Genomic DNA, 14,040 nt, shown 5'->3' with positions numbered 1-14,040 from the left:
CATTGTACTTATGTGGGCTCCTTCTTCATTCCTGTTGCGGCATTTCCTCAAACCCCCAGGGCCAGTCTGAAATGCCGCGCCAGCTCGGGCTTGGCACTCGAGTTCACAATCTCACCGAGTCGTTATTGTATGGTTCGTGTCAATGCCTGGCCTGAGGATGGGTAAAATCGTGAGCATGGCCCTGTGGGATGTCTTCCTCAAGGAGCGTACTCTGGAAGAATACCTGAGCCTGGGCGCCGTGTGGCTCCAGGACGAGGAGAGAGCCAGGGCCGACGAGTTGACCAACCCTCTCAGTGAAGCCAAAGAGAGGATATGGGGAGGCCGAAAATACGTTTCTGAGTGGACCTCCCTTTAACAGCATAGGTAGTCCTGGTTTTCCCGACCCGGTCTGCACCCCCATGGTTCTTGTGTGCCCCAGTTGTTGATGACACATGTTTTTCTTCTTCCCCGGAACAGACCGGCCATGTCCTTGCAGTGAAACCAGAATGCCAAAGACAAGTTACCGGCACGCTATTGACAAAACAGGGACTCGATATGGCCGAGTTGGCTGAGTTTCCCGTCTATCTGGAGTCGTCCGAGGAGGGTTTCGGTCTTTACAAACGGTTGGGTTTCGAGATGCTCAATGAGAAGATTGTACATCGCGCAGGGCTGCTTTGCGCCGAAAAGGACGTTGAACTCCCTCTGATAGTGAAGATACCGCGGGACTGGAATGGCGTGCTCAAGGATATCCGCCTTTCAAGTGAGCGAGCGCATGGCTGAGTGGGCTGCGATATTAGTTTAGCATGAAAAAAAAAAACCACTAAGGGAATGCGGCCAGGCTCATCCGTAGACTTTCGATCATTGGGGTTCTGGAAGTATCAATATGAGGCAGACCTGCAAGCCAGCCTGAAGACAGCAAAGTTCTTTCTGTGCATAGGTTCATCTGCGGCACCTGCCTGATTATTCTCAGCTTTGTAGTGCCGTGTACACTATGCGGACGATATGTACTAGACGGCACTGCAGCCATTTCCTTGCTTGCATAAAGATCAAGGCCTCTTGGCCGCAGGACGCGAGGGAGTGAGGGAGGAGAGAATGAACGGGTGGGTCGGGGGGGGGGGGGGGGGGAGTGTGTACATCAACACAACAAATGGCATCATGGCGTGAATGAGGATCAGAGTGAAGTACCAGTACGAGTAATCTGTTCCATCGCAAGATGGGCGAAGGCGGGCAATGTAACCTGACGTCTTTGGAATGACGCCGATCCGTGGATGGACAAGGGGTTTAGGGAACGACCAGCGGAGAGAAGCGATTTCGGAGGGGTCATACAGGACGTGCAATATTACCCTGTTCTTGTGGTACCAGGACGATGAGTGGATCACAGACGAGGCGGATGGTTGGAGAAGGTCAGCCAAGAGAAAATTCTGCACGCTGGAGAAGTGAGGATGCTTACCGTAATCTTATCTGATCCCAAGATTTGATTGATTAGATCAAGGTCTCGTGTCTGTACGGCAGAGTGACAGGGATTAGGCGGGTTCTTTTGGTCTTGGTGTGGGGCCGTGCATATTTTTCTTTTTTTCTGAGTGGCCCATCCTCCTGTATGTACGTACCTAGGTACATACAGTGTATCCGTACGTAGGTCTACCTAGTAATACAGGGAACACCTCGGAACTTCATCCACATCCAGGGCAATCACATAGGTATGTCGAACAAGTTCCGCCGCCCGTGCCATATACACTACCTACCTGCCTACCTACCTAGTTAGGTTGGTACACTGTACTCCTCGCCAACACAATATTCTGTTGCGTCTGAGGGGCCCGTCTACTCGACACTACTACCTCGTAACGACGGTGCGCGCAACTCGTCAGTCGAGTGACTACTCACTACAAGCGTCAGCTAGGTAGAGTCCTGCAGTCTTAGCTTGTCCAGCCCAGCGGAGCGGGGACAAGGTAACCTCGCTCGCTTCTCGCTGGATCCAGACGATGGCCGAACGCCGTTCCTCGGTGATGCGATGCAGGGCCCTTCGCGTGAGGAGGGGGTTCCTCCCACATGGAACCGAGCCAGTTATTTCTGCTATGCAACCCGAAGAAATGACAACGCTGTATCGGGTTCACGCAGACACGCTGCTCCTACTTGCCATAGACAATCACAACGGCGACGACAACGATACAGAATTCGCTTGAGAATTGCAATCAAGCAAGCACTCGTTATCAGTAGTCATCTGTCAACACAATGGCCGTGGAACCGTCATCATCAGTACCGGCCTCCGAGCCCTTCGTCCCGGCGCAAAGGCTATCCATCCTCCACGGCCCCCGCGATCCCCCTCTGCTCGACCTCAGCTTGGGTGAGCTCCTGGAGCTCCAGACATACCAGCACGGCACCAGGGAATGCTTGGTGATTCCTTGGACCGGTGCACGATGGACTTACAATGAGCTCAACCAGCAGAGCTTACTGCTCGCACAAGCACTACTTAGGATGGGCATCAAGGCTGGCGACAGAGTGGGCGTCATGGCGGGCAACTGCGAGCAGTATGCCGCCATCTTTTTTGCCGTGTCGAGAATAGGCGCCATCCTAGTCATCCTGAATAATACCTACACGCCTAGCGAAGCCATGTATGCTGTCCAGTTCTCAGGTAGGTCTTCGTTGCGACTGTGGACGGGGCCCAGGCTAATGGAATTGGTAGAATGCAAGATCCTCTTCACCACCAAACAGATCGGAAGGCTCGACAACACAAAGTTTCTCGCTCAGTTGGAGAAGGAAGTCAACGGACCCAAGGTTGTCATGATCCGGGGCGATACGAGCGGATACCAGACATACGACGAACTCGTCAAGTCAAGCTCACGGCAGAGCCCGCGGGAACTTCACCTTGCCATGGGCAAGGTTGTTCCGCACCAAGTCTGCAACCTCCAATTCACCAGCGGTACTACTGGCCGCCCCAAAGCTGCCATGCTCACTCACCAGTAAGCTTACTCAGTGTCATTCGTGAAGCCGACGTTGCTGACTTCAATTCCAGCAACATCGTCAACAACGCTCGGTTCATAGGTGACCGCATGCGTCTGAGTCCCGAGGATGTTCTCTGCTGCCCGCCTCCCCTTTTCCACTGCTTCGGTCTCGTCCTGGGTCTCATGGCTGTCATCACACACGGTGCCAAGATCGTGTACCCAGCAGAGGTTTTTGACACAAAGGCGACGCTGAAGGCCATCCTTGAGGAGGACTGCACAGCACTTCATGGCGTACCTGCCATGTTCGACTCCCTGTTCCAGGCGGCGCCCGATGACTTCAAGTCTTCCAAGATCCGCACCGGCATCGTTGCCGGAGCTCCCGTGCCCCGGTACCTTATGGAGTTGATGGTCAACCGTCTTGGCATGAAGGAGTTTACCAGTAGTTACGGTCTTACCGAGGCTTCTCCCACGTGCTTCAACGCCTTCACGGACGATGCCCTGGGCAAAAGGTTGACGACTGTCGGTACGCTCATGCCCCACGCCTCGGCCAAGATTGTCGACAGAGACGGCAACATCGTTCCCATGGGCGAGCGCGGCGAGCTGTGCATGGCCGGCTACCAACTGCAGGCTGGCTACTGGAACAACTCGGAGAAGACCAACGAGGTCATGGTCCGCGACGCGGCCGGCGTCTTGTGGCTTCACACTGGTGACGAGGCAGTCTTTGACAACGACGGATACTGTTCCATCACGGGACGTTTCAAGGACATCATCATCCGAGGTAGGCCGCGACACCCATCGCCCACCAGCTTCTTTTCCTCGCTGACACGTCTATTACAGGAGGTGAAAACATCTACCCCCTGGAGATCGAGGAGCGCCTCATGGCCCACCCGTCCATCTCGCAGGCCATTGTCGTGGGCCTCAAGGACGAGCACTACGGCGAGGTGGTCGGCGCCTTCGTACAACGCGCCGAGAACTCGGAGAAGCCGACGTTCCTGGAGCTCAAGGACTGGGTGCGGCAGCGCCTCGGCGGGCACAAGAGCCCCGCTCACATCTTCTGGCTCGGCGAGGACGGCGTCCCCGGCAACGTTCCCTTGACGGGCAGCGGCAAGGTGCGCAAGTTTGAGATGGCCAAGGTGGGCGACGAGCTTCTCAAGAAGAGCAGGACCGTCACCGCCAAGTTGTAATATTTTGCAGCCGTGCTGGCATGAGGTATGTAACGAGTGTTGAGAGAGCGATATCATGTACAAAGTTCACTTGCGTTTTGTTTTCCGTCAAATGAATGGAATTCCCCCCGTTTGGGCCGGTTAGAATAGGGTATGTCTGTCTGTCTGTCGTTGAATAGATTTCTTTAACAGCAATGATAATATTGTCCAAACTCTCATCGTTACATTCTCTGGGGGGGCGCTCAATTGGTTACCAACGGCTTTGGCGTTGTCAGAATGGGCAATGACCAAGGATCGCAAGTGAGGCCAAATCTTCAACGACCCTCCATGAATGACTCCTTTCGCTCATTTGGGTTAGGCCGGCTTACCTCGCACAGCACCATGGGTCCTTTGGAGAGACACTGGCCGCCGCTCACTGGCCAATCCATTCTTTTTGATTTATCTCGTCGCTTGCGGTTGTCGCGACCTGTTCCCCCTCCCCCAAAACCATGGTTACGTTTCCAATGTCCGTCGCCAAAAAGAGGTCCAACGGCAGGATTCTTAATTTCAAGTCGCATCAGTGAGTCATGTCTTTTTTTTTTTTTTTTTTTTTTTTTTTTGGCGCAGCCGTCGCAGACTTTCGTATTGGAGTCGGAAGACTCGCACGGGTTACGAACAGAGGCATAGAGGCATGGAGGGAAATCATCCATATATAATCTACGGGTTTCTGCTCACGGCGAATCCCCATCAGCATCGGCAACTTCATAGACACATCCACACCGTCAGCAATTCTACACTGTCAGCGTCACCCGAAGAGATACTGCACGCCGCTATCACTGAATCTTAACCTAGTATATCTTTCTCCCACCTTTTCACTCTGTAACAATGTCTCAACCATCGTCACCCCCCTCTCCGGTCCTTCTTTCCCTCGCAAAGGCTTACCTTCATGACCCGGCCCATCTCCACAAAATCATCATCCCGCAACTAACCCACCGCCTGCGCCTCGCGACCCTCTGGTCCATCGCACCCTCGACAAAAGTCCTCGACATCGGCTGCGGCCAGGGCGACTCAGCGCTCGCCCTCGCCCACGTTGTGGGTTCGCTCCCTCCGGATGCAAGCGACACCGCCAGCGCCGGGGCGGCGCCATCAGATGGCCCACCCGGCACCAGCCCCGGCCACGTAACGGGCCTGGACCCCGCCCCTGGTGGCTACGGCTCCCCGTACACCCTCGCCGAATCCCAGGCCCACATCCTCTCCTCCCCCTACGGCGCGCGCGTCACCTTCCATCAGTCCGACGCGCCGGGCTACCTCGCCGCCCACCCCTCCGCGTCCTTCGACTACGCGACCCTGTGCCACTCGCTGTGGTACTTCCCTTCCGCCGCCGCCGTCTCCGCCCTCTTTGAGGCGCTGCACTCGTCGGGGCGGGTTGGGAGGCTCTGCTTCGCCGAGTACTCCCTCAAAGCCAGTACCCCCTCTCAGAAGCCGCACGAGATGGCCGTCGCGGTCCAGAGGCGGTTCCACCAGCTCCGCGGGGATAGGGGGTTCACCCTGAGCCAGGCCAATGTCCGCGGCGCGCTGGACCCGGACGATATGGTGACCCTGGCGCAGGGGGCCGGGTGGAAGCTGAAGAAAAGGGGCGTGGTTGATACGCCGGGGATGCTGGATGGGCAGTGGGAGGTCGGTGCCGTGGTTGATCCTAGCTGGGCGGAGGAGGTTGTCGGAGAGGGCTTGGCAAAGGAGGTAGAAGAGGAGCTGCTGGGAAATGTTGCTGACATCAAGGCTGCCGTCGCCAACTTGAAGGAGAACGGGGAGAGTGTTGCGACGATGGATGCTGTCTGGGTGGTTATGGAGCCTTGAGGTATTGGTCAATGCTAAGCCGTCAGCAGTTCCCAATGTCATGTAGAGGCAGATTCTCACCAAGTATATTCGGTACACAAATACATCGTAATTATTGGTCTGTCACCCTTGCGCATTTTTCCCTCCCACTTGGAAACATTGACTTCGGTCTGCTTGGAAACCTTGACGCGAAGGTCCTTTCAAGTGGCCACACAGACGACCTTGAGAACCACGATAGCGGCCATACTGAATAACGTTGCTAGGGGTTTGGCTTGAAGATGCTTAGAATCGGCACACGAGGCGGCAATGTATAATTGTGATAATGATCCACGTGAGTACCTAGGTGGTCGAAAGCCGCATCGTCACGGGCCAGGATTGACACTCATGCGGCAGCTACGACAGCGCGGGGTTGTTGCCCTTTCATGCCCATGTCACAACTTTGTCTCGACATATCTTGCCTCGTTGTCTTCTCTCGAGCAACTTGTCTGATCTTGTACCGTCCCGCAGACAGCGGTTCCTGTTCGAACATGCATATGCACAATCGCTATCACATACTTTCCGACAACAGACGACAACGCCGCAGACATTCTCAGGGGCTTAACTACTTCTTAGGGTACAGAACAGTCTTGGACCTTGTAGCCTGTAGGACGGATGCTTCTCGGTGCATATGGCACAATAGCACGTTCCCAGCAGCTCGGAATTGGCCCATAATCATCTTTACCAAGGCCATTGGTAGCTGACCAGGGCATTAGACGACATAGCGTAAAGTGTTGTCCCGAACTCAATACAATACTGATGATAGACAAGACGAACAGGCCCGCGACCATGCTAGCGACCATTGTCCGGCCTAAATGTGTAACAGGTTGTCGAGAGCTTGCAACGGCCTAGATGGCAGGCAATGGTGTGCACTGTTCAGCGGCCGAATGACGATGATGTGGGTGTCTAGCATGGATGGACCGCGACGAGCTGCAGCCAACTGTGGTGGACACAATCATCAGCCCGCCACATGCCGATGATGGTACTCGAAACCAGACCACTAGCACCAAGGCTGACCTTGGCCCCATCACGGCATTGCCTTGACTGGAGCAAAAGACGATGGGACGCTATGAATCGTGGCATCGAACTTATCAATCGCGGGTGGGGTCGTAATACTTGAAGGTACCTGGGCTGGTAAACGTGGACCTGGCCTGGCCGATGGGGACAACGAGGACAATGGGGGGGGGGGGGGGGCGAAGTGTCCATCGGGCGATCCTTTTCATGCCCTGCTAGGTCCTGGGAAGCTTGAGCTTCAGGGCAAGAAAAGACCACACGCAGTTGACTGCTGAGCGCGAACCAAGAAGGGCCCGTCCTAGGCAATGGAGGGGGGAAAGAGTCAGCCCCTTCGGAGGAGGTGCGTTGTCTCCCACGCATCTGCCAAAACAGGCTCCTTCGTCCGGATTAAACCCCACACAAGTTGTTGCTAGGAATACCCCTCAATGAGCACGGCAGGTTTGGGATGTTGAAGCAGACCCCTCGATGTACCGGTACGAACTCCCTACCTACTGCCCGCTCGTTTAGCCCCACCCGTGAGAAAATTTTTATTCCATCTTATCAGATCCGGCTGATGTCCGCTCCGAGTGGGCCGAGACAGCTCCGACGCCGGAGCTATGACCGAACTGGGCTTCAATAGAGTTATCAGATCCGCCTAGGACAAGCCAGTGCAGCCACCTTCCCAGGAGAAAACAACGAAGCCAAGCGCCATATGGACGCACGCAGCTGACTTGATGGGAGCCACCTCAAAAAATGAATCACAGCCCTGACCGCTAGCTACTATGTAGTCTCTGTTATCAGATCCGTCCTAAATCTGGAGCGCGCTGGGAAAATCCAAGTTCTCGGAACAATCCTGCCCTCAGACCTCAAGCCATGGTTTGTCTGCGAATGCTCGGCGTGGACTAGTAGTGTAACCGAGGGGCGGGAGACCCTGCCACATCCACGCCCATCATCGTTCGATCTGGTTCCTTTTTGTACATTTGCGTACCTTTTTTTTTTTCTCTTCTTCTCATATACACTTACCCCTCTCCCCCCCTTAAAGCTGTCGCAGGGCCAAGGTACAAGCGGACCCCGCCGTCAACCTCCTCTGCCCACCACCCTAGGGACTTATGGTTGACGGTGTGATGGAAACGATGGCATGACCCGGTCGTGGAGCTGCAAGATTCTTCGGCTCCTCACTTTACACCGTCGCACCCTGCCGACCATCGACGAATTTCCTTGGACAGTGGCATGGCAGAACGAGTGAGTAGCCGGCATCCGCCGCACCGAGGCCAGGGTGGTTGGAATACCGACAAGGGGGTCAATGGCGTTTGTTCAGGGTGGTTTGCCAAAAGAGTAGGCGGTGTTGACAGATCTCCGTGAAGCTCCGAGGACGAAGCTCACTTTCTTCCCCAAACTTGTATCGTCTATCGTATCCGGCACTTGAAGGCTGCGAACAACATCACATCAAACTTGTCTAAGCTCTGAGGAACCTTTTCCCATCTCTTGATACCCTCCTCACAGCTTGTTCATTCCCGATCAGACCTTTGATCCCGCAATTAGTCGGCCAAATAGACGACGGAACCGCAGCCATGTCTGCAACAGTCTCCCTCTCCTCCGTCTCCTCTAGTGAGAGCATCATCAAGCTCCCTCACCCGTACCACACCGAGTACGCAGTTCAACGCGCCTTCAACCACGACACCTTTGCCGGCAAGACCTCCGAGGGCGGTCTTCACTTCTACCGTCTCGCCCCCCTTGCCCCCACCAAGGGCACCAGGCAGGCCGCCCTCCCCGAGCGTCTTCACAGCGAGAACCTCTACTTCACAGAGCCCGCGGACCTCAAGTCCAGCGAGCTCCCTGCCGACTCCAACAACAGCGCGTGGGCTCGTGCCCGCCGCTCCCCGAGCACAGTCTTCTCCTGGGACGGTAAGACGACGCCCACACTCGCCCAGGCGTGGCTTCTCGTCTACGTCCTCTTCGTCCTGCGCCCTGCCGAGGAGCTCGTCCGCATCGAGCTCCGGGGTGCAGGCGCCGATACCCTTGGCCAGCGGCTACGCGACGTCATGCTCGCCATCGAGCACCCTATACAGAATGAGACGCAGAAGCCCGCCTCCACGGCGAAGCTGACCACTGTTGTCCTCCTCCGCTCCGCCTTCTGGCAGGGCGCCGGCTCCCCCTTCGGCCCCCGTCCCGTCTGGCTCCCTTCTGGGTCCCCCGCCAGCCTCGAGCGCCCTCTGTCCTCCTACCCCATCACGCCGCTTCAGCACACCATGACGGCCGTCGCGGCCTCGGACCCGGCGAACCCCAACCTTTACCAGCAGGCCTGGCACCCGATACGCCCAGCCAAGCCCGCGCCTGGCGTCACAGTCTACAGCCGCTGGATCCCGCACCTGCGCGAGACCTTCTCCATGGTCGCGCTCGACTACAAGAACCCGGAGCACCTGCGCCTCTTCCACGAGTGGCAGAACGACCCGCGCGTGTCGCAGGGCTGGAACGAGACGGGCACGCTCGACCAGCACCGCGAGTACCTGCGCAAGATCGACGAGGATCCGCACCAGTTCGCCATCCTCGCCGCGTGGGAGGACACCTTCTTTGCCTACTTTGAGGTCTACTGGGCCAAGGTGCGTTCGCTCCCTCTCCCCCCTCCCCTCCTCCCCACAGAAGTCGTAAGGACCAGTCGCTAACACTCGGGGGTTTCTCACAGGAGGACAAGCTGGGCGGCTACTACGACGCGCAGGACTGGGACCGCGGCCGCCACTCGCTGGTCGGCGACGTGCGCTTCCGCGGCCCGCACCGCGTGACGGCCTGGTGGTCCTCGCTGATGCACTTCCTCTTCCTCGACGACCCGCGAACGAGCTGGGTCGTCGGCGAGCCCAAGAAGACCAACGACACGGTGCTCATGTACGACTTCATGCACGGCTTCGGCCTCGACAAGTTCGTCGACCTGCCGCACAAGCGCAGCGCCTTTGTGCGGTGCTCGCGCGAGCGCTTCTTCCAGCTGTGCCCGCTCGGGGACAACGAGAAAGTCGTCGGCGGCATGCGCATCCAGCTGGTGCCCAAGTTGTGAGCACAGGGTGTACAACGAGTGACGCGGATGGGGTGGTGTAAGTGAACAGATTTTAACCCCCACGGTCGGAATGTGGGTGGAATGGATGTACATACATGGATGAATACGTGCGAAAAGTACGGACGGGCTTGCGGTGTCAATTCGGTGTAAAATCTCGTTAAGCTTCAAGCGGACCACCTTGTCGATCTTCATTGTGTGTGTGTGTGATATACTCGTAGAGTGCCAGGGAGAACCCCCGACGGCGTAACTCTGGTTTGTACAGCATGTGCGCGGGCATGTAATACTTCGTGGAAACATCATCGTGTGGTAAGTATTCAAAGCCTAGCTAATTCTGTACATGAATTGCCAGACAAGCAAGCTATTTGTCCCGCCGTCATTCCTCCCAAGAACACCGTTACCCCAAAAAGAACCCAATCCTGATGCGAGAGAAAATAGACAAGAATTCGTAGTAAGATGGCGCCGTTTTTGTTTTCTTCATCCTTCGTAGATGCATGGAGAAATCAAGAGTCGGGAGCCTGTCCCAGCTTCAGGTGGTTCCAGCAGTCTGCGCGGCATAACCCGGTTAGCAATCAATCAATCTGGACCATGTCGAGGGGACGATGAAAAGGAGCTACTCACTGTCGAAGCCGAGGTCGTCCTTGAAGTAGGCCTGCATGACATCCTCACCCCACGTGGTGCCCACCCCGGGCCCGCTGGCAACGGCTTTCTTGCCAATTGCCAGGCCGATCATGGGCTCGATGTGGTCGAGCTCCGAAAACGTGGGCTTGTGGGTTTGGCCTGTCAGCTTGGCCAGCATGAGCTGGTGCGCGTTGATGGCGGCGTAGTGGCCCATGTGCATCGCCGTGCCACAACGCTTGATGCCCGACCAGAGCGCAATATCGCCGACGGCGAGGTGGTCCTGCGCATTGGGCACATCGCCCGACAGCACCAAATTCGGGTGCACCTTGACGTACCCTTCCGCGTCCTTGGCCGCGGCGGAGAGGTAGTCCGTCGACGGAACGCTGCGCGAGATGGCCATAATGACCTGGGACGCGAGGAGCCGGGTGCCGTTGGTGAACTCGATCCCATAGCGCGGGCGGCCGTTGTCGGCGGCGGCGTCGAGCCTGCGCGTCTCCTTGACGCGGTGGCTCATGAGGACCTCAACGCCGGCCTCGCGGGTGAGCTCGAGCGCCTTGTCCTTGCAATCGTCCGGCAGGTCCTCGGAGGAGAGGAGCTTGTCGCGGGAGTGGACGAGGGTGACCTTGGTCTGTGGCTCCGACAGCTTGAGCTCGGCGGCCATCTCGATGCCAACGGCGCCACCGCCAACGACAACGACGCCGTCAGGGGCATCCTGGACGGAGCGGATTTGCTCCTCGGCCTCGAGGAGGAACTGTTTCCGCGTCAGGGACTTGGGCACGACGGGGAAGACACGGCGCAGGCCCGAGGCGGCGATGAGGAAGTCGTATGAGAAGTCCCGGGGTTGCTGGGTGGCGTGGTCAAGAACGGTGGCCGTCTTGGTGGCCGTGTCGACCTTGGAGACAGAGCCTTGGACGAAGCGCACGTTGGGCCGCTTCAGCGCGGGGATGTCTTCAAACTTGACCCAGGACTTTGCTGCGTATTTGGCGTCGGCGAAGGCGAGCGGCGTGCCGATTATGTGGACTTTGGGTACGTATGGTCAGCGGGTCTGTTCTGGTTGAACCAAAGCTGGGCTGTGGTCGCCTTACAGTATCCATCGCGCTCGTCGGCGAAGGTGATGTCGAGAGGGATGTTCTTGAAGTCCGGGTGGTGCTCGTAGGGGGTGTAAGCGAGACGAGGAGGTTTGCCGCTGCTCAGGTCGAGCAGGTTCAACGCCGCAGAGACGCCGCCGTATGAAATTCCGACGATGAAGACCCTGACGGGTGGGATAGCGCCGGGAAGAGAGCCCATCTTGTCTTTGTCTGCCTTTTCTGGGCTGTTCTTGGTTGGAACGGGAAGGGTTTGCGTCCAAGGGAGGGGGCTAAGCAGAAGAAGAAGAAGAATAAGAAGAAGAAGAAGAACCGGTTGAAGCTGCTGGGCGCTGCTAGTGACCGGTTAGGGAGACGAAGGCAAGAAGAAGCGGACGAAGCGTGTGAGGATGCAGATGCGGCGGGGAACATTTGCGTAGTCGCCAGTAGACATAAAGATGGAGCCCATCGGAAGCCGAGCGGAGGGCTTGCATCAGAACGGTATCGCTCTGCGCGAGCAACAGAGAGACTGGCCAAGCAGGGATCCAGGCTCACCCCTCAGGTACTTGGCAACAGACAGAAAGGAGGGCAACGACGACGGCATCGACAGGGGCAGATTAAGCCGAGGGCTAGCTCGGAGAATGAGACACACTGCAGCCGAGACGGCAGGGCGGTCTGCTGGAATATCTGTACACTAATGTGGAGGGGCTGTCCCGGTGACAATTATTAGATGGTGGAGGACTTAGAGTTATCAGATCCGTCCAGTGCCAAGCAAGCCACTCCCCTAGCCCGGGGTTCTTCAGGTACTGTCTTGCTAGGATCAAGCCATTGCCTGATACGGACAAGTAGAAAAAAAAGTTCGCGTTCGTCGGGTCTGAAGGATTCGATCTTATCTATCTCGGGCTCCTTTGCGTCCCGTCTCCGAGCTGAGCTGGACTAGGTGATGGATCGGCCGTTGAAGCTAATGTCGACCATCAGTGGCCGGGAACTGGCTCCTCATTGTGACACCTCATGTACACTACTCAGGGTTGGTCGGTTCCTTTGACAAATTCGACCCGAAGTGGGTGTATGAGTGGGCGACCCGGCGTGTGGGCGCTGGAGGGGCAGCATCCAGGAATGCGCCATTTTCCCCAGGAACTGACATCGCGCCGTCTGACTAGAATTTGTGACCCGGGTGTACAAGTACGTGGTGTATAAGAAGAGGGGGAAAAGGTGACGAAGTATCCGTATGAATAATACCTGTACACTAAGTTCGTGCAGATCCGCAGAAAAAGGAACAGGGATTCCGTACCTTTCGTACCCGCTCTAGTAGAGGGAAACGAGCCTTACTGAATGCGGAAGGAACACGCCCCCCTGGCTCCGCCAAGACAAATTATCTGATCCGAACCCTACGCCCAGCCCCACACCAACATCTCCCTCGTCTTTACATTTTCTTCGCCCTCCCGAGGCTTTCTCGTCGTTGCTATCGACGCTATCGCGAGAGCTCCGTCATCTTGACTACCAGAAATGAGCCTCCCACTATCCCTTCGGGCTATGATAATTACTACACGTATAACGGGATATCGACAAGTATCCCGTTCCTCGACTAGCTAACTGCACCCGAAACACGGCAACTCCTTCCGGATCAGAGTGTCAGTCATTATGCCCGGCCAAGACCCAAGAGCGATTTCGGCCGATCGGGCCCCTAATGATGTCTCGGAGTCACCAGAGCAGCAACAGACGACGGGTATCGTGAAACCCAACTTAAGCTCCCCCTTCCCCATCATGGGAGTTCTCTTTGACTAGCCTATTGACAACACGAATGGCGCGACATGCTTCGAGGGTGTTGGTGACGCGGGCGCTTACCAGGACGCTGAAATTGATAAACTGCTCAAGATTGGGTACGTCGGCTTCATCACCTCATTCCTCATCACAGCCTGCCATCGGGTTTATCAGGTACGTGCCGTTGGCAGGCATGCTTGTATGGCTCATCCCCCGTGTGCTTGATTGCGTCCATCGCCTGTGGCGGTTGTGTCCAGAATAGACAGGGACTATATCCGATGACACGGCGAAGGTTTCTTCAATCTCATTGGAGGCTCTATCTCATGTTGCTGTGATTCAGGCCTTTAGCGCAAGGCCTCGCTTGGAGTTGGAATTCTCGTAGCACGTAACGATAGCCCGGAAAGAGGGTACCAAGGAAGACGTCGGTACTGTTTCCAAGCCCGGATTGTTGTACTTCATTGCCTACTCCGCAAACACCTTTGCGTACTGGCAAGGTAGCACAGCCATCGTGGCCTCTGTAGCCGGAACGGATAATGGCACTTCTGTAGGCGATATGTATACGGTTATATTCCTGATCATTGATAGTATGTTTACAAAGCCTGTGGAAAAAGCCTGTGGAAGCTGCG

The 14,040-nt window shown here is 56.5% G+C and overlaps 5 protein-coding genes across 5 annotated transcripts; 4 read left to right on the top strand and 1 right to left on the bottom strand.

Moving 5' to 3' along the window:
• Positions 1-142: 142 nt before the first annotated feature.
• GLRG_08064 (uncharacterized protein) lies at positions 143-759 on the top strand (the record flags this gene model as incomplete). The annotated part of the gene is made up of 2 exons (XM_008098749.1): positions 143-331; positions 526-759. The coding sequence occupies 2 exons, from the start codon at positions 143-145 to the stop codon at positions 757-759; spliced, it is 423 nt and encodes a 140-aa protein (XP_008096940.1).
• A 1,449-nt stretch (positions 760-2,208) lies between these two features.
• On the top strand, positions 2,209-4,102 carry GLRG_08063 (AMP-binding enzyme; the record flags this gene model as incomplete). Its single annotated transcript, XM_008098748.1, has 4 exons — positions 2,209-2,608; positions 2,660-2,936; positions 2,990-3,696; positions 3,756-4,102. The coding sequence occupies 4 exons, from the start codon at positions 2,209-2,211 to the stop codon at positions 4,100-4,102; spliced, it is 1,731 nt and encodes a 576-aa protein (XP_008096939.1).
• An 843-nt stretch (positions 4,103-4,945) lies between these two features.
• Positions 4,946-5,917, top strand: GLRG_08062 (SAM-dependent methyltransferase; the record flags this gene model as incomplete). The annotated part of the gene is made up of 1 exon (XM_008098747.1): positions 4,946-5,917. One exon carries the CDS (start codon positions 4,946-4,948, stop codon positions 5,915-5,917), a length of 972 nt encoding a protein of 323 aa, XP_008096938.1.
• Positions 5,918-8,496: 2,579 nt separating this feature from the next.
• Positions 8,497-9,971, top strand: GLRG_08061 (uncharacterized protein; the record flags this gene model as incomplete). The annotated part of the gene is made up of 2 exons (XM_008098746.1): positions 8,497-9,525; positions 9,609-9,971. The coding sequence occupies 2 exons, from the start codon at positions 8,497-8,499 to the stop codon at positions 9,969-9,971; spliced, it is 1,392 nt and encodes a 463-aa protein (XP_008096937.1).
• Positions 9,972-10,471: 500 nt separating this feature from the next.
• On the bottom strand, positions 10,472-11,876 carry GLRG_08060 (uncharacterized protein; the record flags this gene model as incomplete). The annotated part of the gene is made up of 3 exons (XM_008098745.1): positions 10,472-10,515; positions 10,590-11,609; positions 11,675-11,876. The coding sequence occupies 3 exons, from the start codon at positions 11,874-11,876 to the stop codon at positions 10,472-10,474; spliced, it is 1,266 nt and encodes a 421-aa protein (XP_008096936.1).
• Between the last annotated feature and the right edge of the window lie 2,164 nt (positions 11,877-14,040).

The sequence above is a fragment of the Colletotrichum graminicola genome (assembly GCF_000149035.1).
Source record: "Colletotrichum graminicola M1.001 genomic scaffold supercont1.36, whole genome shotgun sequence".
Taxonomy (NCBI): domain Eukaryota; kingdom Fungi; phylum Ascomycota; class Sordariomycetes; order Glomerellales; family Glomerellaceae; genus Colletotrichum; species Colletotrichum graminicola.
This window is presented reverse-complemented; position numbering and strand designations above follow the sequence as displayed.